This window comes from Salmo salar, chromosome 01 (genome assembly GCF_965601325.2).
Source record: "Salmo salar chromosome 01, fSalSal1, whole genome shotgun sequence".
Lineage (NCBI taxonomy): Eukaryota > Metazoa > Chordata > Actinopteri > Salmoniformes > Salmonidae > Salmo > Salmo salar.
Genome location: NC_138291.1, coordinates 97,260,778 through 97,288,578, shown reverse-complemented (window position 1 = coordinate 97,288,578; position 27,801 = coordinate 97,260,778). Strand labels below are relative to the sequence as shown.

General features: G+C 41.1%; 2 protein-coding genes across 4 annotated transcripts in view; one reads left to right on the top strand and one right to left on the bottom strand.

Annotated features, from left to right (window-relative positions):
- Window positions 1-205: 205 nt before the first annotated feature.
- LOC106610750 (conserved oligomeric Golgi complex subunit 2) lies at window positions 206-13,297 on the bottom strand. 3 transcript variants are annotated; one of them, XM_014210285.3, is made up of 18 exons: window positions 13,083-13,297; window positions 12,657-12,818; window positions 12,264-12,329; window positions 11,325-11,405; window positions 11,039-11,142; window positions 6,994-7,102; window positions 6,468-6,647; window positions 6,040-6,164; window positions 4,792-4,918; window positions 4,539-4,678; window positions 3,656-3,717; window positions 3,049-3,200; window positions 2,654-2,839; window positions 2,350-2,422; window positions 2,043-2,185; window positions 1,722-1,861; window positions 999-1,179; window positions 206-811 (listed from the first exon to the last, which is right to left on the bottom strand). In XM_014210285.3, the coding sequence occupies exons 1-18, from the start codon at window positions 13,137-13,139 to the stop codon at window positions 704-706; spliced, it is 2,196 nt and encodes a 731-aa protein (XP_014065760.1). In that variant the 5' UTR covers window positions 13,140-13,297; the 3' UTR covers window positions 206-703. The 3 variants fall into 3 exon arrangements, with proteins under 3 accessions (XP_014065760.1, XP_014065769.1, XP_014065773.2); XM_014210294.3 differs by having other exon boundaries at window positions 6,468-6,617; XM_014210298.3 differs by lacking the exons at window positions 11,039-11,142; window positions 11,325-11,405; window positions 12,264-12,329; window positions 13,083-13,297.
- A 417-nt stretch (window positions 13,298-13,714) lies between these two features.
- pgbd5 (piggyBac transposable element derived 5) overlaps window positions 13,715-27,801 on the top strand; it is a 29,568-nt gene continuing 15,481 nt past the window's right edge. The window contains exons 1-2 of the mRNA XM_014210272.3: window positions 13,715-14,390; window positions 20,056-20,486. Coding sequence (XP_014065747.3) covers window positions 14,078-14,390; window positions 20,056-20,486 — 744 coding nt within the window. The 5' untranslated portion in view covers window positions 13,715-14,077. The remainder of the gene's footprint in view (window positions 14,391-20,055; window positions 20,487-27,801) is intronic.

Genomic DNA, 27,801 nt, shown 5'->3' with positions numbered 1-27,801 from the left:
AAATGATTATTGAAAGGCCTGAGTTTATGAATATTGTGGAGCTCTTTTTTGGGGGGACAAATCCTCTAGAAAAAAAATGAATAGCTAGTGACTATATTTCTCCTGAGGTTTTGATAACATAATAATGAACAACCTCTTTCCAAAACCAGACCGAAAATAATTATGGTTGATCCCTGTCTAGCAAATGAACTGAGTGTCACTGAACTTAGAGAGATACTTTATTAGGTTACCCCTCATAACAGCTGAACGTAGAGAGATACTTTATTAGGTTACCCTCATAACAGCTGAACTTAGAGAGATGTCTTATTAGGTCACTTGAATCACATTTACACAACATACAAGAATCCAAAGCTGTTAATACAACTTTGATTCATTTTATTTAAAATGTACAATATCTATCTCATCCTTCACCAACTCTGTTCACAGTATCTCTCATCCTTCACCAACTCTGTTCACCACATACAATATATTTAAAGGGGTTAGGGTTAACCCCTTTAGGCCCCATTAAATGAGACATTTGCTGCTATGAACAGCCAGGGAGCCAGTAGGAAATATTTCATTGCTATTGTACAATGACATTTAGAAATTCTCCTGATTTTCAATGCCATGTCCCATATGATCAGTGTTCAACATAAATATGACCCAGTCCTTCACTGGGCTTTCTTCCTCCTAACTACAAGCACACAGGTACATTGGTGCAGGATTACGGTCCAGCCTGCTCTGATGGAGTCCCGTCCTGTGCTCCTTGGACCAAGTCATTTAGTGTTGAGAACATGGTGATGTCGGCAGGCTGCAGACCCATCTTCTGAATCTATCATGGGAAACAAACATCAATATGGTATTAGAAGCTTACCATCACAACAATCATTCTGGGGATTTTCCTGACATGCCTTCCTTCCTTCCTCCCACTGCTTGAGTTAAACAGACGGTCTTTCTAAAACATAGTCAAAGGACAATTACAAGATACGGTTGGTGTTCTCTAACAGGGTGAACCCTACCTGTTCTCCCAGGTACTCCACATCCAAGGCCAGCTGCAGGCGGATCTTGCTGTCGTCTGTGGGGCCTCCGGTGGTTCCTGTCGTGTTGGTGGTCACTGTTTTCCTCGCTTGCTTCAGTCTCTTTAAACTCTCCTCCATTTTTTTCACAGAACTCAAAACATCTGATATGGTTTCAAAATATCTGCCCAAAGTGAAAATGGAAAATGACAGACTTCTGTGCTTGGTGGAGCAGAACAAAAAGCTACTTAAGTTAGTGCGGTTGACTGCCATGGAATTCAATTCAATGTTAGTTGGTGGCCTTGTGTGGTGCCATTCTTAGGACAACACATTGTGACTCACTGCATTGACCCTACAGGGAGCAAGCAGAAGAGTACACCTAAGATTTTATTAAATATTATTTTAACACAATACATGGACTAAAAACGAAGGCATGCATTCAATGTAGAATCTTTATATGTGGACTAGAATTCGCCTTACAAGATCTCCTTTTCCCATTCAGCAGTCACCAGTATACTGTAGTTATGTGTTTCCCAACTCCGGTCCTCCAGTATCCCCAACAGTACAAGCATACCTGATTGTACTTGTCAACAAGTTGAATCAGGTGTTTTAGTCTGGGGTTAAAAACAAAAGCGGGTGCTGTTGGGGATACTGGAGGATTGGAGATGAGTAACACTGCTGTAGTTGCCTACACAGGAAGTCTAACAGACAGCAGAGTCCCCCTACCTGTGAGTGCAGTCATTGAGTGTGATCCGTAGCCAGTCCTGGGCGATGGAGGGCTTCACCGTGTCTTTGGAGTCGCTCAGGAGCTGGTGCAGCGGCCGCAGGGCGTTGTCCATGTAGGCAGAGGCTCTGGAGGGAACTTCCTATACAAGGAATGAAGAACAGGCATGTTTTCAAGCTTGTGAGTGTGTAGTGTGGTACACTCTTCAGTATTTTGGTACTGTACAGCAGATGTTCTCTAATCATCTCAGCAACATTAAAGCCTAATGGGAGCACTGTTCCATTGTTCTGAGAGGATGGGGCCTGAGGGGCGGGCCGTCTCACCTTGTTGGTCCTGCGGTACAGTCGGGGGACTTCAGAGGCACTCTTCAGGAAGCGGAAGCACCTCTCGGTTAAATGCTGAGTCATCTTGCGGTTCAAGGTGGGAATGCAGCCAGAGAGGGAGGCTTTGGAGTCTTCTAGGGCCTCTGGAGAGAGAACACAAGGCAGGGAGGGACACTTGTCAAAAAGGCAATCAAAAGGCAATATATCAATTAACATGCAGTAAGAGCTGATGGAATAAGTACCATGATTAAACACTTGTCTGGAACAATGTATCAATGTGTGCTTTTCAAGCATGACGATGACATACCTGCAACAATTACAAAGTTGTTGTACCCAATGATCTCCAGTCTCTGCTTAATCATCTCAGAAAGTTCCGTAATCTGTGAGGAAGGCAAACTCTTAATTGTCGAGAAAAATATGAACAAATAAGGTTCATGCAATAGCATGTCTAATGTTGCCTAACCCTAAAAGCAATTATTAAAAACAACATTATTAAGATTTTTGTCAATTCCGTTTGGCTTCTTGGAAGGTAAATACAATACAAAACTGCATTGGCTTGTTGTGATTGGCCCATATCCCTAACTGGTCTTGTGATTGGTCCATATCACTACCTGGTCTTGTAGTTGGTTCACATCAGAGGCTATAAAGACCAGCTGTTTGGTGGAGAGGGTTGCTGGGCTGCCGCTCTCGCTGCCCCCATCATCCTGAGAGGTGCGACTGGACGTGGAGGAGGCGGAGCTGGGGAGGAGCCTCACGGGGTCTTTACTGACCTCCGTGGAGGGAGATTTAGTCAGCATCTAGGAGACAGGGTCCAGAAACACCAATCATGACAACTTAATGTGACCAGCATTTCCTTTTATAGGACTCATTTAAAATACTGGAATACTGACACTGCAGGCTACGTTGAACACTAGATTAATAGAGGTATCACTGAATCTATAGACACTATGCACACTAGCATTAATATTATAGTGGAAAGGTTGGATTGCCATGTTGGAGGCTGTACCTCAGTGAGGAACTTGGAGTAGCGTGAGATCAGCTGCAGGGTGAGCTTCCAGAAGCGGTGAGACAGCGGGGGCAGGTAGACCTTATCCGCCCAGCACCTGACCAAGCTGTTCCACAGCACTTGGGACACCAGCAGGTGATAGGAGCTGCCCGCTGAGGAAGAGAGAGCGTGTAGGGAGGAAGAGAGTGTGTGTAGGGAGGAAGAGAGAGTATGCAGGGAGGTAGAGAGAGTATGCAGGGAGTAAAAGAGAATGTGTGTGTGTGTTGGGTGGAAGAGAGAGTGTGTAGGGAGGAAGAGAAAGTGTGTATGGGGGGGGGGTAATAATTGAAGCCATCAGGTAATATTGTATATTATGGTAATGACTAATAAAATAACTTATCCATTTGTATACTTTAAAAAAATGTTTTTTACTTTTATTTAACTAGGCAAGTCAGTTAAGAGCAAATTCTTATTTACAATGATGGCCTACCCCGGCCAAACCCTAACCTGGACGACGCTGGGCCAATTGTGCACCGCCCTATGGGACTCCCAATCATGGCCAGTTGTGATACAGCCTGGAATCGAACCAGGGTCTGTCGTGTTATTACAGTTGGATATAGCTACTAACCTGGTGCTGCCTCTAACCCATCAGCAATAGCATTCTCTAAACATGCAGCAATTTCCTTGTACCTGTGACAGAGATGGGGAACAATAGGTCAATGCCTGGCTGTTGAACACATATAAGCTTGCATGCTGTTCTATGAGCAAAACAGTTGGAATTGATCAAAAACATGTTGTTTTTTTACACAGTGTTGAGTATGTGCAGCATGATGTACATTCCATTGTAAAATGTGCCGGGGCTGACAAACAGTGCAAGGCAAAGTGTCCAACAACCTTCACGTTGACTCCAGAAAAAAAATCAATATTCCCTTTGAGGGAGTATTCATCAGGCCTTACGCAAAAAGCCAGACTTGTGTTGGACACAATGCTAAAGTACCTCTCAAATCTGACAACATATTATGACGCATACCCCGTAAATATCTTCTTATCTGTAACAAGATATAATGTGGACAGCACAATATCCAGGAAGTAAAATGGATGACTGGACATCAGTACGGTAGGTAACTATTATAAAGGGAGCAAAATCCAAAGCTTTTTTGTTGTAGATATTCTTGTTAATAGATTTCAGAATACATCAATTCATGCAAGTTTTAAAAATAAGATGAAATGAATGAAATAAAAGGGAAACACCCCCTGCCAGGGAGGTTACCAGAGCATATCAGTTCTGACAGCACTGTGGCACAGATTGAGTTGTTGTGTGGACACTACTGTAATACATGCACATAACTGGGTCAGTACAGGAAGCACAGAGGTCAAAGTTCATGGAGCAATCAATCAATCAAATGTATTTATAAAGCCCTTCTTACATCAGCTGATGTCACAGGGTTCTGTACAGAACTCCAGCCTAAAACCTCAAACAGCAAGCAATGCAGGAGCACACAGCTATTCACCTGAGCTGGAAGTAGACAGGCAGGTTCCACTTGTTGTGGAAGCTCTGATAGGAGGCGTGAGCTCTCAGTCTCCTCACACTAGCTTGGGAGCCACACTGTCTCTCAAACTTTCTGACAAAGTCAATGCTGATAGTGTACCTCTGCAAAATAGATACAAACATGAACCATTAACCAAGCTCTGTTGGATTTTTGTTGTTGTTGATTTGACAGTTTTGATGCCAGAGGAACATGATTGGGTAGTCAGAGTACGTACATCATAAAAGGTGTCAGGGTTGCCCGCGTTGAAGAGAGATGCGATTCTCTCCTCGATACCTTTGATGATTTCCGGCCACACTGAGTTCACCAAGAAGTCGTATCCCGGGACTATGTCTGCCTTCTCACTGGACAGACAGCCGAAAGCAAAGACATGAGAAAGAACAAACAAGAAATTCATAGATAATGAATGGTTAACCACCATTCTACCATATACTTTCTGGGTTATGAACGCGTAACTACCATTTTACCAAATACTTTCTGGGTTATGAACGCATAACTACTATTTTACCATATACTTTCTGGGTTATGAACGCGTAACTACCATTTTACCACATACTTTCTGGGTTATGAATGCGTAACTACCATTTTACCACACACTTCAAGGTTATGAACGCATAACTACCATTCTACCATGTACTTTCTGGGTTATGAACGTGTAACTACCATTCTAACGTGAACTTACTAGGTAATGAACACGTAACTACCATTCTACTGTGAACTTTCTAGATTATGAATGCGTAACTACCATTCTAGGTTTTGAATTTGTAACTACCATTTTACCACATACTTTCTGGGTTATGAATGTGTAAATACCATGTTACCATGTACTTTCTGGGTTTTCAACGTGTAACTACCATTTTACCACGTACTTTCTAGGTTATGAATGCATAACTACCATTCACCGTGAACTTTCTAGGTTATGAACACGTAACAACCATTCTACCGTGTACTTTCTAGGTTATGAACTCGTGACAACCATTCTACCGTGTACTTTCTAGGTTAGGAACTCATAACTACCATTCTCCCATGTACTTTCTAGGTTTTGTAAGTGTAACTACCATTCTACTGTGTACTTTCTAGGTTTGAACGTGTAACAACCATTCTACCGTGTACTTTCTGGGTTTTCAACGTGTAACTACCATTCTCCCATGTACTTTCTGGGTTTTCAACATGTTACTACCATTCTACCATGTACTTTCTGGGTTTTCAACGTGGTACTACCATTCTACCATGTACTTTCTGGGTTTTGAACGTGGTACTACCATTCTACCATGTACTTTCTGGGTTTTCAACGTGTAACTACCATTCTACCAGTTACTATCTGGGTTTTCAATGTGTAACTACCATACTACCATGTACTTTCTGGGTTTTCAATGTGTAACTACCATTCTACCATGTACTTTCTTATATCTGAAGGGAGAGAAGCCTTTAGAACTTTGACTTTGTGGACAGCAATGGGGCTTACCTTGAAATGACCATTCCAGTCACCTCGCGCAGCAGTCTACAGTGATGTGGCACAAACTGTAGGAGCTTGGTGTACATTATTTGAAGGCCATTGGGGGTGGACTTGACAAACTGTTCAACAATGACCTGTTGATAACAAAATAGTAACTGAAGTACTGTTTCTATAGAGATGGAAACATGGACTTCATCTCTGAAGCAGAACACAGTACATAAAGTTCTTGAACTGTCAATTTCTGCATCGTTTCACAAAGATATTGGTGAGCTGGGCACTAAGAGCCGGATTATCAGAAACAAGATAAAAGCCTATTTCTGGATTTAAAAGCAAATAAAATTAAGTTTTTAAGTCCAGGAGTAGGTTCAATCTGGGAACGGGACACCAGCACTAAATGCTCTTCTGATCTTGCTGGTTCCGATGAAACACAACCTCACCATGTCCATGTAGGGCTTGACCAGGACTTGTCCCACCAGTGCCTCTGCGTCCCTGGTCTTGTCGATGGTGGCGTAGGTGCGTAGGCAGTGACGCACAATGTCCACATTGGAGGTCTGGAGGCCCTGTATGAGGAGCCCCTCTAAAGACTGCTGTAACATGGACGTGATGCCAGAAATACGCTACAACACAAGTCGTACACAGACACAGTATCAGTAAAGGGATGTTTACAATGGACAGGCATGGACAGACACAATGTCAGTAAAAGGATGTTTACAATGGACAGGCATGGACAGACACAATGTTAGTAAAGGGATGTTTACAATGGACAGGCATGGACAGACACAATGTCAGTAAAGGGATGTTTACAATGGACAGGCATGGACAGACACAGTGTCAGTAAAGGGATTTTTATAATGGACAGGCATGGCCATTTTCAACCATTAATCTTAGTCTAGTTTGTGTACTCAAAATCAACTCCACAAATCCAATGGGGCCGTAAATATTGAATGATGTGACGGGACATACAGGCCTGACTTTGTCCAGCAGGGGCATGCCCTTGCTTTGGACAGCATGGAACTGCAGCTGGTTGAACTCTGTGGCAATCCGCTCCAGAATCTGGCCAGCTAAAAGAGGACTACAAAGCAAAAGAAACGGCAAACTTCATCATTAATTGAGATACATCCGTATGGTAAATAGACTGTATTCATCATTAACAGAGATATAGTTGAAGTCGGAAGTTTACATACACCTCTACCAAATACATTTAAAACTCCGTTTTTCACAATTCCTGACATTTAATCCTAGTAAAAATTTCCTGGATCACCACTTTATTTTAAGAATGTGAAATGTCAGAATAATAGTAGAGAGAATGATTTGTTTCAGCTTTTATTTCTTTCATCACATTCCCAGTGGGTCAGAAGTTTACATAAACTAAATTAGTATTTGGTAGCATTGCCTTTAAAATTGTTTAACTTGGGTCAAACGTTTCAGGTAGCCTTCCACAAGCTTCCCACAATAAGTTGGGTGCATTTTGTCCCATTCCTCCTGACAGAGCTGGTGTAACTGAGTCAGGTTTGTAGGCCTCCGTGCTCGCACACGCTTTTTCAGTTCTGCCCACACATTTTCTATAGGATTGAGGTCAGGGCTTTGTAATGGCCACTCCAATGCCTTGACTTTGTTGTCCTTAAGCCATTTTGCCACAACTTTGGAAGTATGCTTGGGGTCATTGTCCATTTGGAAGACCCATTTGCGACCAAGCTTTAACTTCCTGACTGATGTCTTGAGATGTTGCTTCAATATACCCACATATTTGTTCCTGCCTCATGATGCCATCTATTTTGTGAAGTACACCAGTCGCTCCTGCTGCAAAGCACCCCCACAACATGATGCTGTCACCCCCGTGCTTGACGGTTGGGATGGTGTTCTTCGGCTTGCAAGCTTCCCCCTTTTTCCTCCAAACATAACAATGGTCATTATGGCCAAACAGTTCTATTTTTGTTTCATCAGACCAGAGGACATTTCTCCAAAAAGTACAATCTTTGTCCTCACTGCTTTTTTATGGCGTTTTTTGAGCAGTGGCTTCTTGCTGAGCGGCCTTTCAGGGTATGTCAATATAGGACTCGTTTTACTGTGGATAGAGATACTGTCGTGTCTTTGGCATCATTAAAACTGAAGACATATTTATCAAATAACTCTCTAATTATTATTACACAATTAAACTGATTAATCGTGTAACTGTAATTAACTAGGAAGTCGGGGCACCAAGGAAAATATTCAGATTACAAAGTTATAATTTTCCTAATATAACTTTCAGATATTTTAATATCTGATCACTTAGTCTTCTGATTAATGACGTATTCTTTACCTCGTCAGTCTCATTCCAAACGTTATCTGCACGAACCCAATCTTCACTATGAATCATCCATACATCAATTGTCTTAAAATAATTTATTTACTAACTAAGTAATTCACAGAAATGCAGAACAAACAGTCGATATCGTTAAAAAGAAATGATAGAGGATTGGCCCCTAGTGGGCTAAACCGGCATGGCGGCTTGTTAGACAAAAGGGGAGTGGGGGGTCAACTGAGAAGGCACTACACAGTAGATAAGTATTACAATTGAAATGCTAACCCTTTGCACATGAACGCTCACTCATTCGGGAGCAATTGCGATCAATATATATATTTACGCTCAGTGTGTTGTCGGGATCTCTGTTGAAAAGTTTGTTTCTGTTGGAGAGTCTGTCCGCCCTCTCTCTCTCTCTGTCGTGGTTAGAATGGACAGTTCAGAGTAACATTCATTCATGTCGTTATAGATCAGATGTTTTCGGCGGTTGTCGGTCTTCAAGTTCAATGATACCGAATTCCTAGCTGCAGACTAGTAATTAATATCAAAGACTTGTTCTTATTCTGTCGGTATCGATAGTCTAAGAGTTTAACCACGTGGTATGGTTAAAAGTTAATCAAGAGAAATGCATGGTCTCCAACCTTTAGCCATCTCGTAATTGAGGTAAGCTCGGTCTGGTGATAGAAAACCTCGGTGGGGGTTTTATTCGGAAGAGCAGAAAAGGGCCTGTCCCATGACGCCAGACCATAACTGTGCTCATGGGCGGTCCTCTGATTTAGTTAAGACTCGAAAGGGAACTGGAGTTTCCTTCATTAAACAGTCCAAAATCACATTACACAATTTCACAAACAGTTCCATCCTTATTCATTCATTTTATACAACCATTTAGATGTAAGTCTCATAGCTGAGGCTATTGTATAAACATGATTATGGTAATGTGGCGGTTTTGTCTCTCATGAGTTTCACAAAATTGTACCAAACAGACCAGTTCATAGCTGGATTCTTCACCGATCTTTTATACCTTCTCCAGAACATAAATGTCATTCGGTTCTCCAGTTCTGTGAGGTGGAAGAACTCCTTTGTTCTCTCTCTACTGTGGCCATGAGGAGAGGGTCTCCTCGTAGGAATTTACGACCGCTCTTACAGAGCCTGGTGTCAGAAGTATTGAGGTCGGGGGATGGTGCTCGCAGTGTCCAAAGAGGGCAACGTCATGACAATACTTTTGTACCCGTTTCCTCCAGCATCTTCACAAGGTCCTTTGCTGTTGTTCTGGGATTGATTTGCACTTTTCGCACCAAAGCACGTTCTTCTCTAGGAGACAGAACACGTCTCCTTCCTGAGAGGTATGACGGCTGTGTGGTCCCATGGTGTTTATACTTGCGTACTATTGTTTGTATAGATGAACGTGGTACCTTCAGGCATTTGGAAATTGCACCCAAGGATGAACCAGACTTGTGGAGGTCTACAAAAAAAATTTCTGAGGTCTTGGCTGATTTCTTTTGCTTTTCCCATGATGTCAAGCAAAGAGGCACTGAGTTGAAGGTAGGCCTTGAAATACATCCACAGGTACACCTTCAATTGACTCAAATTATGTCAATTAGCCTACCAGAAGCTTCTAAAGCCATGACATAATTTTCTGGAATTTTCCAAGCTGTTTAAAGGCACAGTCAACTTAGTGTATGTAAACGTCTGACCCACTGGAATTGTGATACAGTGAATTATAAGTGAAATAATCCGTCTGTAAACAATTGTTGGAAAAATGACTTGTGTCATGCACAAAGTAGATGTCCTAACCGACTTGCCAAAACTATAGTTGGTTAACAAGAAATTTGTGGAGTGGTTGACAAACGAGTTTTAATGACTCCAACCTAAGAGTATGTAAATGTACGACTTCAACTGTAACAACCAATATAACAACCAATATAACAATATTACAAACAATAATAATAATACACTTATGGTTGCTGTATTGGTTGTATGTAAACTTCCGACTCCAACTGTACATCCGTATGGTAAATAGACTGTGTTCATCATTAACAGATACATCTGTATGGTAAATCGACTGTGTTCATCATTAACAGATACATCCGTATGGTAAATAGCCTGTATTCATCATTAACAGATACATCCGTATGGTAAATAGACTGTATTCATCATTAACAGATACATCTGTATGGTAAATAGACTGTGTTCATCATTAACAGATACATCTGTATGGTAAATAGACTGTGTTCATCATTAACAGATACATCCGTATGGTAAATAGACTGTGTTCATCATTAACAGATACATCCGTATGGTAAATAGACTGTGTTCATCATTAACAGATACATCCGTATGGTAAATAGCCTGTATTCATCATTAACAGATACATCTGTATGGTAAATAGACTGTGTTCATCATTAACAGATACACCCGTATGGTAAATAGCCTGTATTCATCATTAACAGATACATCCGTATGGTAAATAGCCTGTATTCATCATTAACAGATACATCCGTATGGTAAATAGCCTGTGTTCATCATTAACAGATACATCCGTATGGTAAATAGACTGTGTTCATCATTAACAGATACATCCGTATGGTAAATAGCCTGTATTCATCATTAACAGATACATCTGTATGGTAAATAGCCTGTATTCATCATTAACAGATACATCTGTATGGTAAATAGCCTACGTCAAATCAGCAAAAAGCTGATGCAATCTCTTTTTAAACAGACCTGCTCATCTCAAGAGATGTCCAGTCATTTGAGTTCTGAGAATGTAGGATTTTTTCAATCTTCTCTAGTGATCGAACAACTTGTATGAGTTTCATGACATTGATCTGGTTTAAACGAAGAAAAGAGAAACATGACAGTTTAAAGAAACTCGTCTAACTTCTCTTTGAATCATAATGTTTTGTCTAAATGAATTGCAAAAGTGTAAGCATCCAGCTACACACATACAAATGTACTGTATGTTATAGAAAAACTATTGTTTGAAATGGTAGACATAAGGTTAACAAACCTTTTTGTTTTGCAAGTCATCTTGCTTGGATAGCTGGTTGTCAACGGCTTGGACCACCTCACTTACAGATGTTCTCAAGTTCTGAGAAGTAAAAAGGAGACCAACACACAAAAATAGGACAACGTGTGTGGCCAAGTCAACAGAAATAAGACAGCGTGTGTGGCCAAGTCAACAGAAATAAGACAGCGTGTGTGGCCAAGTCAACAGAAATAAGACAACGTGTGTGGCCAAGTCAACAGAAATAGGACAACGTGTGTGGCCAAGTCAACAGAAATAGGACAACGTGTGTGACCAAGTCAACAGAAATAGGACAACGTGTGTGGCCAAGTCAACAGAAATAGGACAGCATGTGTGGCCAAGTCAACAGAAATAGGACAACGTGTGTGGCCAAGTCAACAGAAATAGGACAGCATGTGTGGCCAAGTCAACAGAAATAGGACAACGTGTGTGACCAAGTCAACAGAAATAGGACAGCGTGTGTGACCAAGTCAACAGAAATAGGACAGCGTGTGTGACCAAGTCAACAGAAATAGGACAACGTGTGTGGCCAAGTCAACAGAAATAGGACAACATGTGTGGCCAAGTCAACAGAAATAGGACAGCGTGTGTGACCAAGTCAACAGAAATAGGACAGCGTGTGTGACCAAGTCAACAGAAATAGGACAGCGTGTGTGACCAAGTCAACAGAAATAGGACAACATGTGTGGCCAAGTCAACAGAAATAGGACAGCGTGTGTGACCAAGTCAACAGAAATAGGACAACATGTGTGGCCAAGTCAACAGAAATAAGACAGCGTGTGTGGCCAAGTCAACAGAAATAGGACAACATGTGTGGCCAAGTCAACAGAAATAAGACAACGTGTGTGGCCAAGTCAACAGAAATGAAGATAAATCCAATTGATCATAATATGAAAAAATTGAGTGAAACAGAGCACATACCAGCACCTCTTCACGCAACTGACCCAGTGGTACTGATAGCTGGTTCAGGGCTTTGTCCATTCCAACCTAAATAGATGATATCCATTATTATCTACCTACTGTAGCTATTAGGCCTATTTGACATGTAAAAGTCCTGATCCTAGGTGGAACAACTGTTAGGAAGAACAAACTGACATCATCATTATTCCACATCACATCTATTTAGATTGCTACATCTATATTGAGCAGATTCCTGCTGTTGCTCTCAGTTGCTCCTAGTTTATTTTGAGTGACATCATCGTAAAATGTGATTGCTATCTTGTTATTTGGCTGAAAATGTATGGTTGTAAACCTTAATGCAGCTTGGGTGGGGGACACTGCAGCATCTTGAACGTGTCAGCCATAGAAACTCACCAGATTGGTGGAGAGGTTGACAAAGTCAGCATAATCTTTATTGATGAGCTCCACCATGGCTGTTTTGAGCTGTTTGAAATACATCTCAAGGTCCTCGCGCATCTCCTCCAGTTGGACATGCTTTCTGCAATCTGCAACAAACTGATCCACGTCGAAGTCATCCTGAATGCAACAGATGATCAAAACATGTCATGAGTGATCATGTAGTTAGTTAGTTAGTTAGCTAGCTAGCTAGCTAAGATTATGCAAATAATGTACAGCAGATACTAACTTGCCATTTCTAATCGGGTTTAGGTAGATAAATACTACGAGACAAACATATTTAAGTCGTTTCATAACAAGTGATGAAGCCAGTTTGGCTGATCACTGCTAGCTAACCTATGGCATTGCTAGCCAGCTGTCTAGTTTCAAAAGTCAAATTCTTACCTTCATAAACACGTCCTTGTCGAAACACAGAGAATCCGGCCCCTTTGGCAGATTCATCTTTCTTTTGTACTACCCTTGAAATCAGAAAAGGCTGGACATGTAGTTATAATATAAAGTAACGAATGTTGCTAAATACTTTCTGAAGAATGACAGAGGGGAGAAGACAAATGATACTTCCGCAAACATGACAGGGTACCACACCAAAAAGCCAGATGACTTCCGCGAACCAGTCTACTGCACCCCCACAGGGCACCAAGGGGAGCGCTGCTTGGTTTTTCCCCAAAATATGGTGGTCTTAAAAATACAAATCCTGTCCTGCTGTTGCTTTCCTTTCCACATAAATTCATTAAACGTTTTCAAAACTGATTTGAAAGAGTTCCTGTAATGACATTGTCTGAATAAACGAATGCATTAATAAAACACGAATAAACGAACGCGTTAGTCATACATGTGTTTTATATTCGTATCATAAGCAATAGGCAATTGATGGGGTATATGCATTTTCTAACCGCATCAGAAGACAATTCTGCTTTAATATCATAAGATTTGACATAACAGTGAGATATACAACGCTATTATCAACGCTATTGGCCAGCACATGAGAGCCACCCAGGTCAGCTGATCATGATGCCGCGTATTCATTGAAATCTCTACACAGTACGAGCCCATTTTACGAGCCACCAACGAAATAGCTGGCCCACACGGATGCGCAGAGGTGTGATCAATATTGATCATTTCGGTCTCTGTGCATAGCGCTTAGGGGTATTTAATAAGTACCCTTGATGAGGACAGCTCCTCTCCGGCACATGCTTTGAAGAAAGGGGAGAGTAGAAGTTATCACATCACAAGTCTGCAGTAGGCCTAGCATAATTCTAAAAACGTACAGTGGGAGTGGACGTAGGTAGGTGTGTGTGTTACGAGTTTTTCCCCAGTCGTGGATAGTTACATGCCGAATATTGTGCCGTGTTGTAAGCTACAAAAAGCATCGACGAGAGATGGCGGAATGTGGGAGGAAGGCGCTGTCTGTCTTGGAGGCGGCTCGCTCACGCTACGAGAGCTTGCAGATCTCAGATGATGTTTTTGGGGAATCGGGAGATGACAGCAGCGACAATCCCTTTTACAGCACTTCGGGTGACTCGAATTCGGATAACTGCTGCATGGAGGCCGGCGACGATCAAAGGTCAGGTGAGACTATGAATTGTCAAAGCGGAGGTCCACCCGGCTCCGTCTCAATAACTCAAGCAGAAGAGGATGGATGGAGCGACACCCTGCAAGATATCACGGTGGCCCCATACAACGAGACATATGGTATTTCATTTTAAGAATAAAGCCTCGCTTGACATAATGAATAGGATCATGATCTGATTTTCTCCATCATCTAAGGTGTGTGTGTGTGTGTGTGTGTGTGTGTGTGTGTGTGTGTGTGTGTGTGTGTGTGTGTGTGTGTCTAGTAAGTAGCCTATGATTGTAGGTCCTGACTCCTGATTGAACAGCAGGTCAAGAGAAAGAGCGAGAGAGAGAAAGAAAGCCCAAGTGTCCTTTAATAAAGGATCATGTCACAATATGGATTCATTTCTTGGAGAATTGTGGCTTATATGAATTTGGCTATTTAATTATCCAAATGAAATAGCCCACACTGTAACACTGCACTGGGGACCAAAGAGTAAATGGACATAGGGAACAAGTTGCAGAGGAGCCTAAGAAGAACGCGCTCTGCTTCTCTGTTCCTCTCACTGCATCTCCAGAGACTAATAACGTTGTGCAACATCTTTGCCTGTTCAGCCACATGTATTTGCCAACTGAGGCATTGAAGTATGCCAACGTGAATTTTGGACCTCCAAGAAAGACAAAAATACGATAGAGGATGTTCATTGGCAGGAATATTTTGTATTTTTTACATTGGCAGTAAAAGGTGACCTAGGTAGTCATGGCAATATAGTAAGAGCTGCTGTGTAGAACATGTTAGTGGTGCATGTCTTGAAAGCACCCCTAGATTACTGTTTATAGTGCAGATTGTAGGCCTATCTGTGTGTGGCTGCTGGGTATGGACCAGGGAGCACTGTTTCTTCCAACATCATAGGCTGAGAGAGAGAGAGAGAGAGAGAGAGGCGAGGCACTGGCAGCCATGACAAATTAACTCTAAGTGGAGATGAATGACCATCTCCCCTCTTACATCTTCATGGAAGGTTCAGCTGCTACGATCAATGACGGAGGGCCTGTAAAGTAATGGTAATGTTTATTCCATTATCTCAGTCTCCTATTGCATGCCCAGGGCAGAGTTTTTAAAGGTCCAATGTAGCCTTTATTTGATCTCAATATCAAATCATTTCTGTGTAACAATTAAGAACCTTACTGTGATTGTTTAAGATTAAATTGGTCAAAAATTGCTTCTTAGCAAAGAGCAATTTGTTAAGCAAGAATTTTGCTAGGACTGTCTGGTAGTGGTCTGTGTGGGGAGGGGAAAACTGAAAACTTGCTGTTATTGGCAGAGAGGTTTGGAACTCTCATTCTTATTGGTCTATTAAGTAATTTAACGCCTGGTGATGTCACCAAGCAGGCCAAAAGTCCATCTCACCAATACAGGCTGATATTTCAGGCGGTCTTTTCCAACAGCTCTTAACTAAAAGGGCATTAGCATCCTTTTCACAATTTCAAAGTATTAATCCAACCTCATAGTGTGAAAATATATATAAAACACCGGTAATCATGTTTTTGGCTGCACTGGGCCTTTAAAGAGAATTTTAAAAAATTGGTTTCCCAGTGCTGCCACTGTAAAGTAATACCTAGTAGTTACAAGTCGTACTTCAGGAGTTAAACCCATTCTAGTACCAACAACCTAACCAAATGTAATATTGTTATCCTTACAAATATCCTGTAAAATGATCAATGTATTACAGTTCTGGTCAGTCGTATAATAGGTGTTATTGCATAGATACTGTATGTCAAATGTAACTAAATAAGTATGTGTAGATTGAGGTTCCTCCCTTCATCATTACTCTGTCTGAACACTCTCACTGACTTGCAAATAAATGCCTCCTTCTCTCCCCACGGTGGTGTGGGTGGTGCCTTGTGCCACTGTCACGACGTGAGAGAAAATCATGCCATCTGCCTGTAGGCTTTGGTATGGGCTTCATCACAGGCAATGACAGGTGGTGGCGTTAGCCAAGACATTGCCTTGGGAATCACTTCAGCGTACAGAAGTCTTTGTACTTTATAGTCTACACTACAGTATGTGTGGCGGTCTCTGTCTCCACTAGAGCATGGTTTGCTTCCTCACACTCACCACTAAGTTATTTGAGACTGTTGACACAAACAATAGTGTTGGCAGGCGTATTTCAAACAAATTCCCCAGCCAAAATGCAGTAAAAGCATGACAATATCCAACCCATTAGTATATGAGCAAATAGGCAAGACACAGGGCTGGTGTGGCCAGGAAAGATGAACATGAGGTGGTTTTGTCATTAAGGTTAGGTCAACGGAAGGTTTCCATGCAACAAGCTGGTGTTCACTGAGGAGAAGACTGTCCAGTGCAAGGTCCACATGTCTCAAGGAGAAACTGGAGTTATAACGTCAATTCTATGGGACACTAGCTATCATACATAAATAAACCACAACATACATTTTTCATTGGGAAAATGAGCGATGGAGTCTGTATGATTGATATTTAGTCTGATATGAAAATCCCACAGTTATAGCAGGGATAGGCAGCACTTAGTAAGCATGTCTATGGGTCTGAAATGTCATTCCACTCATTTCATTATCCGAGTAAAATCTCTGCAGTGTGTATAGGCACATTAGGACAACCCCGCCGGATTACAATATAATACTGTATAATCTATTACCGTATAATGTATTATGTAACATAATTATGATTAGAAAAGGCTTTAGAATCAATCAAGCTCCATTTCACTTTATTGAATGGCACATACATTATCTACAGTATGTTCGTCTTAGACATTCTTCTGCGGTGTTGTCAGGAATTTCCCACAGTGGAATTCTTAATCAAGGGAATAAAACAATTCTATTCCATAAATTCATTTTTGGCCAGACTTCTGTTTACTGTATTGATTTTATGGCATCTGTCTTTGGAAATCCCTGCCTCTAAGGCAGTCATCCTGTATTTTGCACTTTGCTGCCAGATTTGAAAGTCTACTGGATTAAAGAAGTGGTTTTTGAAACCGTGTCTAGGTCTGTAGTGTGACCCCACCCTTTGGCCTGTTGCCTAATTAGATGTAACTCTCTCACAGTCTGGGTTTGAGGAACTAAGGGTCCAAAAGTAACAACGTTTAGCTCTGTCAACCTGACATGTACACTCAGTGCAAGAGTAGTAAAATACCAAACTAGATGATTTTTGTCCTTTTGAGACCCAACATTTTCCTTATCTCTAGGCTGGACGTAGAGAGGACATGAGATTCTTCATTTTAGCCAAATGGCTTTTAGCAGTTGGCCAATCCAAACTTCCAGATATAGAGTTTGTTTCAGATATATCAATTTGTTCCAGAGAATGAGAAAAATACTGGTTTACTGGGCCTGAACTTGTACTTCTGTTTAGAGACGGTTTCTCACTCCAGTGAATGTGCATACTTTACAAGTGTGCCAAGAAAAATAGGTGTGACTCTCTCTCACAATTAAAAGCGGATCATTTTCTTACATATTTTGGTTCATCAGCTTTTAATTGAGAGCTCTTAGATGAGCTCTCTTGTGATTTTTGGCTGCACCTTGGTTGAGGTGCTCCTCTACTCCCTTACTGACTTTACAAGATTAGAGAGCGACAGTTCAATGAGTTTCTTCACTGGTTTTGTGATGTGTCATTAATGAACCTTATTTAACTAGGCAAGTCAGTTAGGAACAAGTTGTTGTTTACAGTGACGGCCTACCCCAGCCAAACCCTCCTCTAACCCAGGGCCTGCGTAAGTCCAGAGATACTTCACACCCACAGCCTATACAGTTAATTAACAGATGTGATGATGACCTGTGACAGTTCAGTGCTGCAGTTTTAATCAAGGCTCTATTCTTGGGTTTATGGTTGATATACAGTGGATGTACAAATTTACAGTATCAGTAAGAATATACACTCAGTGGCCAGTTTATTAGGTACATCCATCTAGTACCGGGTCGGACCCCCCTTTGCCTCCAGAACAGTCAATTCTTCGGGGCATGGAAACGTTGCTTGGGAAACATTCCACACACCATTACACCACCTCCACCAGCCTTACCGTTGACACCATGCAGGATGGGGCCATGGACTCATGCTGCTTACACCAAATCCTGACTCTGCCATCAGCATGACGTAACAGGAACCAGGATTCGTCAGACCAGGTGTCGGACCAAATGTTTTTGACTCCTCAACTGTCCAGTGTTGGTGATCATATGCTCACTGGAGCCAGTTCTTGTTTTTAGCTAATAGGAGTGGAATCTGGCGTGGTTGTCTGCTGCAATAGACCATCCATGGCAAGGATCGACGAGTTGTGCACTCCGAGATGCCGTTCTGCACACCACTGTTGTACTGTGCCGTTATTTGCCTGTTTGTGGTCCGCCTGTTAGCTTGCATTCTAACGTTCAATTGAGCAGTAACTGAATGCCTCGATGCCCGTCTGCCTGCTTTATATAGCAAGCCACCGCCATGTGACTCAAATGTCTGTAGGTGTGAACCATTTTCGTGAACAGGGTGGTATACCTAATAAACTGTAGCATAGAGTGCATAGTCTCAATGGGCCAGATGGCCGGTTGGTGAGGGCCACCGCCCGGGGGAAGAAACTGTCCGGTTGGTGATGTGATGTTGTCCTCCCACTTGAGACTGTGGGAGATGATGGTCCCCAGGAATTTGAATGATTCAGCCGTGCTAACACTTGAGCCATCAATCTCAAGGGGGAGAGATGGTTAGTGGCGTTTTCTGAAGTCAACTACCATCGCCACGCTTTTGTCTGTGTTTTAGGTTATTGTGACTGCACCAGGCCACTACCCACTGGGCAAAAACTGGTTGAATCAATGTTGTTTCCATGTCATAAAAAAAATACAAATCAATTTGATGATTCCCACGGGGGGCCAGTACAAAATAAAAATGTGTGAAATGTATGCATTCACTACTGTAAGTCGCTCTGGATAAGAGTGTCTGCTAAATGACTAAAATGTAAAAATGTAAATGTAAATGATGAATCAATGTGGAAAACTGATTGGATTACAAAAAAGTAATCAACGTAAGAAAATGTAGTCTTTTTTTCACCCAACTTTTAACCTAATCCAATGACAAGGTGACATTTTTTGTTGATTTCGCGTTGAATTCACGTTAGTGAATCAACCAAATTTAACTGACGTCTGTGCCCAGTGGATAGCCGGTCGACCTCTCCACGGTACATGGACTCATTGCCGTCGGTGATGAGACCGACCAGAGTGGTGTCATCTGCAAACTTGAGTAGTTTGACAGATGCGTTGTTGGAGGTGCGGATTACCATGCATTGGAAACTACAGTATGTCAATGTCGATGAGTGGGCTTTTCCAAACGGTTATATTTGTCGGCTTGCATAAGCGGGAATGTTCATCTGACACGTTCGAGACAAGACAAGACTTTCTATCCACTATAGTGTAGCACATGACAGTAATGAACCCTTCCCTCAAGCCCCAAAAGATTGATTCTTGTTTGGATTACATTATGGTTACTGTCATGTTGAATAGAAGTTGATTGCAGCCCTAGGGTTGACAGCACAATCCAAATAACAAAGACTGGAAAGAAATGCTACACGTTCTGCTTTTTTACTGTACAAAATAACTCAGTGCACAAAAGAGCTCCATACTGTCAAAGTATTGTAATTCCCTTTTTAGAAATCATAGTCGTTTACACAGTAAGACTCAATTTACAAGTAATGTGTGATTGTTATTTTCATTTGACAGCATCAATCTGAGAGGCAGGTTTTAATGAGCGAGTGATGCTTTGACTGCAGCTCCGTCATCTGTCTGTCTCTCTCCCTGTCACCAGGCCCTACCCAGAGAATGCCAGCCACAGCCACTTGCATGGACTTCTTCCAGCTCTTTGTGCCCGACAACGCCATCCAGAACATGGTGACGCAGACCAACATGTACGCCAAGAAGTACCAGGAGCGCTTCGGCAGCGACGAGGGCTGGCGAAACGTGACTGCGGCCGAGATGAAGGCCTTCTTGGGCTTCGTGACTTCCACCAGCGTTCACCGCTGTGAGTCAGTGCTCAGCATCTGGAGCAGTGGCTTCTTTAGCAACCGCAGCATCGCACTCAAGATGAGCCAGGCGCGCTTCGAGAAGATCCTCAAGTACTTCCACATCGTGGCCTTCCGTTCCAGCCACGGCAGCCATGGCCTCTACAAGATCCAGCCCTTCCTGGACTCACTGCAGCAGTCGTTTGGCTGCAGCACCTTCCGCCCCTCACAGACTCAGGTATGGCAGTAGGCTGCTGTGTGTACTGTTCAGCTTTGGACATGTTTAGTACAGATGACAGGGCTGGGGTCAATTCGAGTGAACTTGAATTTTATTTCAAGTTTTTCATATATTTAAAAAAATTATAATTAAAATCACTTCCTGAAGCGACTGCCTTCAATTCAAATGTGTTGACATCTGTGCCCAGCGGGCAGCTTGGTGTGTTCGGCTCTGGGTACTTTTAGAACAGACTCAAAATACATCACAGTGGTCAGATAGGTAGGTTGTCATTTGGACAAACATTCCTGGAACAATGGTACGTTGAGTCCATGTTTGTTCTAGTTTAGAACAGACTCATAGTTAACTTCTTTGGGAGCTGAATATTTATCTGTGAAGAGTAAACTTGTTTTCTGTCTAATTAAACTCTATTCAAATGTTAATCTAATATCTGGCAGCAGCTGAATAACGTGTATTTGGGTCGTTTAATTAAGAGGGATTGGTTAAGATTAAGTTCAGAAACGAGCCAATGCACACTGAATATCCTTGCTGCAATTGGAATTGATTGACATGAGCCAATTTGCAACCCCCCATGGGGATTCCACCAACTCTTTCAGAATCTTGGCAATGTGAACTTTTCTGAAAGGAGGACAACCTGTCTTCTCTTTCCATGCTAGGAAGAAGTGGAGGATACAAAGTGGGCTGTGAGGATGCGAAGTCGAAATGTTGTTGCCTTCACAGAAATAATTACGTATGACTGCCTCTGTGTTCCACGTTAGAAGGTTATGCTGTATTTTGGTATCAAAGAGCGGGTCAGATTAGTGATCCATAGTGACTTCAGACTGCAGTTTCTGAGCCCAAATAGTATTTCTAACTGATTTAGAATGTGTCTGTCATAAACTTCGTCGTCTGAAGAGGAGAAATCGTCGGACCAATATGCAGCGGTTATATTGCTCATCTTTTTTTTATTAGAAAGGAAAAAAACTTATACAAAACAAACGACGAAAACAGTCCCGTTAGGTGCTCAGGCTATACAAGGTAACAACCACCCACAAACACAAGTGAAAACACACACAACTAAATATGGCCTCCAATCAGAGATAACAACAAACAGCTGCCTCTGATTGGAGGTCATTGACAAAACTAACATAGACATAGAAAAACTAGAAAACCCACATAGAAATAGAAAACATAGAACATCAACCAAAAACCCCGAAACACACTAAACAAACACCACCTGCCACGCCCTGACCAAACTATAATAACAAACAACCCCTTTTACTGGTCAGGACGTGACAGTGTCTCTAAGCCTACTAGTTACTGCACAGGGTATTTGCACATCAATGAATGTCTAACATAGCCATGTCAGGGATTTCTCCACCTGTCCTCTGTTCTATTTCAGTTTTAAGTTACTACTTTGACACAGACATACCCAACTTTGTAAAATAGCCAACCAATATAACACCCAATATAACAACCAGTATCACAACAAATATACCAATATTACGACCAATAAAACAACCAATATAACAAGCACTATCACATCCAGTATCACAACACATATAGCAATATAACGACCAATATACAGTTGAAGTCGGAAATTTACATACACTTTGGTTGGACTCATTAAAATTCACTCATTAAAACTCGATTTTCAACCACTCCACAAATTTCTTGTTAACAAAACTATAGTTTTGGCAAGTCGGTTAGGACATCTACTTTGTGCATGACACAAGTCATTTTTCCAACAATTGTTTACAGACAGATTATTTCACTTATAATTCACTGTATCACAATTCCAGTGGGTCAGAAGTTTAAATACACTAAGTTGACTGTGCCTTTAAACAGCTTGGAAAATTCCATAAAATGCTTTAGAAGCTTCTGATAGGCTAATTGACATCATTTGAGTCAATTGAAGGTGTACCTGTGGATGTATTTCAAGACCTACCTTCAAACTCAGTGCCTCTTTGCTTGGCATCATGGGAAAATCAAAAGAAATCAGCCAAGACCTCAGAATTTTATTTTAGACCTCCACAAGTCTGGTTCATCCTTGGGAGCAATTTCCAAATGCCTGAAGGTACCACGTTCATCTGTAGAATCAATAGTACGCAAGTATAAACACCATGGGACCACGCAGCCGTCATACCACTCAGGAAGGAGATGCGTTCTGTCTCCTAGAGATGAACGTACTTTGGTGCGAAAAGTGCAAATCAATCCCAGAACAACAGCAAAGGCCCTTGTGAAGCTGCTGGAGGAAACAGGTACAAAAGTATCTATATCCACAGTAAAACGAGTCCTATAATCGACATAACCTGAAAGGCCGCTCAGCAAGGAAGAAGCTACTGCTCCAAAACCGCCATAAAAAAATCCAGACTACGGTTTGCAACTGCACATGGGGACAAAGATCATACTTTTTGGAGAAATGTCCTCTGGTCTGATGAAACAAAAATAGAACTGTTTGGCCATAATGACCATCGTTATGTTTGGAGGAAAAAGGGGGACGCTTGCAAGCCGAAGAACACCATCCCAACCGTGAAGTACGGGTGCGGCAGCATCATGTTGTGGGGGTGCTTTGCTGCAGGAGGGACTGGTGCACTTCACAAAATAGATGGCATCGTGAGGACGGAGAATTATATGGATATATTGAAGCAACATCTCAAGACATCAGTCAGGAAGTTAAAGCTTGGTCGCAAATGGGTCTTCCAAATGGACAATGACCCCAAGCATACTTCCAAAGTTGTGGCAAAATGGCTTAAGGACAACAAAGTCAAGGTATTGGATCTGCCATCACAAAGCCCTGACCTCAATCCTATAGAAAATGTGTTGGCAGAACTGAAAAAGCGTGTGCGAGGAAGGAGGCCTACACACCTGACTCAGTTACACCAGCTCTGTCAGGAGGAATGGGCCAAAATTCACCCAACTTATTGTGGGAAGCTTGACCCAAGTTAAGAAATTTAAAGGCAATGCTACCAAATACTAATTGAGTGTATGTAAACTTCTGAACCACTGGGAATGTGATGAAAGAAATAAAAGCTGAAATAAATCATTCTCTCTACTATTATTCTGACATTTCACATTCTTAAAATAAAGTGGTGATCCTAACTGACCTAAAACAGGAAATTCATACTAGGATTAAGTGCCAGGACTACCAATATTACAACCAATTTAACAACCAATATAACAAACAATATAACTACCAATATAACAACAATATTACAACCAATACAGCAATCAATATAACAATATAACAACCAATAACTACCAATACAGCAACCAATATAACAACCAATATAACACTGTTACAACCAATATAACAATATTACAACCAATATAACAACTAATACAGCAACCAATATAACATATAACAACCAATGTAACAACCAATACAACAACCAATATAACGTATAACTACCAATACAGCAACCAATATAACAACTAATACAGCAACCAATATAACAACCAATATAACACTATTACAACCAATATAACAATATTACAACCAATATAACAACTAATACAGCAACCAATATAACAATCAATGTAACAACCAATGTAACAACCAATACAACAACCAATATAACAATATTACAACCAATATAACAACTAATACAGCAACCAATATAACATATAACTACCAATACAACAAGCAATAACAATATTACAACAAATATAACACTATAACAAGCAATATAACAACTAATATAACAACCAATATAACAAGATAATGACCAATATCACAGCCAATATAACAACCAATACAACTTATAGCAACCAATATAACAATATTACAACTTATAACAACCAATGTAACAATATTACAACATATAACAATACTACAAGCAATACAACAAGACTACAACCAATACAACAAGATAACGACCAATATCACAATACTACAACCAATATCACAACTAATATAACAACCAATATAACAACCAATATAAAAAATATTACAACCAGTATAACAACCAATATAACAACGTCACAACCAACATAACAACCAATATCACTACCAATATTACAACCAATATAACTGTCACGGTTGTCGTAGGGTAAAGACCAAGACGCAGCGGGAAAATATATACTCATCTTCTTTTTATTTGGTGAAGAAGGAAAACACAAACGTATACAAAACACAAACAAACTGGACAGTCTTGTCAGGCACACAGCTAAACAAGCACAATCTCCCATAAACTAACAGGTGAAAACAGGCGACCTAAGTATGACTCTCAATCAGCAACAACGATGTACAGCTGTTCCTGATTGAGAGCCACACCAGGCCAACACAGAAATACAACACTAGACCAGCCCCCTAGAAATACAATACAAGAACATACCCAACAACCCGGAACACCTAAATCAAACACCCCATCTTACATAAATACATATCTAATAAACCCCAAACCACTTAAATCAAATACCCTTTCTACATAGATACACCACTAAACCCAGAAACACTCTACACAAAATAACCCTCTATATAAACACATAACCAAAAACATGTACAACAAATACCCTCTGCCACGTCCTGACCAAACTACAATTGTCACGGCTTTCTTCGTCGGAGGACGATATAGCGAAATCGTCGTCCGAAAAGGTGGACCAATATGCAGCAGAGTTGGTGTTCATTTTCTTAATTTATTAACAAACGTTGAACACGAAAAAAACAAGAAAACAATAAGCACGACAAATGACAGTTTTGCAGGCTAACAAAACACGCAATGCAAAAACAATCTCCCACAAATACAAGACAAACACACCCAACTAATATCGGACTTCCAATCAAAGGCAACACCAAACAGCTGCCTTCAATTGGAAGTCCACCCCAATTAACTCAACATAGAAACACACTCACTAGACTACACATAGAAATACATAAACATAGACCATAACTCAAAACCCGGAAATAATAAATCAAACACCCTCCTAACTAACACACCACCCTGAACCACATAAAACAAATTCTCTCTGCCACGTCCTGACCAAACTACAATAACAATTAACCCTTATACTGGCCAGGACGTGACAACAATAACAAATAGGCCCTTTACTGGTCAGGATGTGACAATAACAGCCAATGCAACAACCAATTTAACAATATTACAACCAATACAACAACTAATATAACCAATACAACAATATTACAACCAATACAACAACTAATATAACCAATACAACAATATTACAACCAATACAACAACTAATATAACCAATACAACAATATTACAACCAATACAACAACTAATATAACCAATACAACAATATTACAACCAATACAACAACTAATATAACCAATACAACAATATTACAACCAATACAACAACTAATATAACCAATACAACAATATTACAACCAATACAACAACTAATATAACCAATACAACAATATTACAACCAATACAACAACTAATATAACCAATACAACAATATTACAACCAATTTAACAATCAATATAACAATATAACAACTAATATAACTAATACAACTCATACAGTGGGGGAAAAAAGTATCTGATCCCCTGCTGATTTTGTATGTTTGCCCACTGACAAAGAAATTATCAGTCTATAATTTTAATGGTAGGTTTATTTGAACAGTGAGAGACAGAATACAACAAAAAAAATCCAGAAAAACGCATGTCAAAAATGTTAGAAATTTATTTGCATTTTAATGAGGGAAATAAGTATTTGACCCCTCTGCAAAACATGACTTAGTACTTGGTGGCAAAACCCTTGTTGGCAATCACAGAAGTCAGACGTTTCTTGTAGTTGGCCAGCAGGTTTGCACACATCTCAGGAGGGATTTTGTCCCACTCCTCTTTGCAGATCTTCTCCAAGTCATTAAGGTTTCGAGGCTGACGTTTGGCAACTCGAACCTTCAGCTCCCTCCACATATTTTCTATGGGATTAAGGTCTGGAGACTGGCTAGGCCACTCCAGGACCTTAAGGTGCTTCTTCTTGAGACACTCCTTTGTTGCCTTGGCCGTGTGTTTTGGGTCATTGTCATGTTGGAATACCCATCCACGACCCATTTTCAATGCCCTGGCTGAGGGAAGGAGGTTCTCACCCAAGATTTGACGGTACATGGCCCCGTCCATCGTCCCTTTGATGCGGTGAAGTTGTCCTGTCCCCTTAGCAGAAAAACACCCCCAAAGCATAATGTTTCCACCTCCATGTTTGACGGTGGGGATGGTGTTCTTGGGGTCATAGGCAGCATTCCTCCTCCTCCAAACACGGCGAGTTGAGTTGATGCCAAAGAGCTCCATTTTGGTCTCATCTGACCACAACACTTTCACCCAGTTGTCCTCTGAATCATTCAGATGTTCATTGGCAAACTTCAGACAGGCATGTATATGTGCTATCTTGAGCAGGGGGACCTTGCGGGCGCTGCAGGATTTCAGTCCTTCACGGCGTAGTGTGTTACCAATTGTTTTCTTGGTGACTATGGTCCCAGCTGCCTTGAGATCATTGACAAGATCCTTGACAAGTTCTGGGCTGATTCCTCACCGTTCTCATGATCATTGCAACTCCACGAGGTGAGATCTTGCATGGAGCCCCAGGCCGAGGGAGATTCACAGTTCTTTTGTGTTTCTTCCATTTGCGAATAATCGCACCAACTGTTGTCACCTTCTCACCGAGCTGCTTGGCGATGGTCTTGTAGCCCATTCCAGCCTTGTGTAGGTCTACAATCTTGTCCCTGACATCCTTGGAGAGCTCTTTGGTCTTGGCCATGGTGGAGAGTTTGGAATCTGATTGATTGATTGCTTCTGTGGACAGGTGTCTTTTATACAGGTAACAAGGTGAGATTAGGAGCACTCCCTTTAAGAGTGTGCTCCTAATCTCAGCTCGTTACGTGTATAAAAGACACCTGGGAGCCAGAAATCTTTCTGATTGAGAGGGGGTCAAATACTTATTTCCCTCATTAAAATGCAAATCAATTTATAACATTTTTGACATGTGTTTTTCTAGATTTTTGTTGTTATTCTGTCTCTCACTGTTCAAATAAACCTACCATTAAAATTATAGATTGATCATTTCTTTGTCAGTGGACAAACGTACAAAATCAGCAGGGGATCAAATACTTTTTCCCCTCGCTGTATAACCAATATAACAACTAATATAACAGTATCACAACCAATATCACAACCAATATAACAATATACTGTGCATTCGGAAAGTATTCAGACCCCTTGACTCTTTCCACATTTTGTTATGTTACAGCCTTATTCTAAAATGGATTACATTGTTTTTTCCCGCATGAATCTGCACACAATACCCGTAATGACAAAGCAAAAACAGATGTTTTGATTTGTTTTCAAAACCCCACCCCCCACAAAAATGGAA

Bases quoted from the DNA above. Each gene is read 5' to 3' on its own strand.
- LOC106610750 (XM_014210285.3), bottom strand. From the start codon at position 13,139: ATGAATCTGCCAAAGGGGCCGGATTCTCTGTGTTTCGACAAGGACGTG. The intron at 12,819-13,082 runs GTAAGAATTTGA...TGTTGCATTCAG, and splicing joins ACAAGGACGTGTTTATGAAG to GATGACTTCGACGTGGATCA. The intron at 2,186-2,349 runs GTATGTCATCGT...TTCTCTCTCCAG, and splicing joins CAACTTTGTAATTGTTGCAG to AGGCCCTAGAAGACTCCAAA.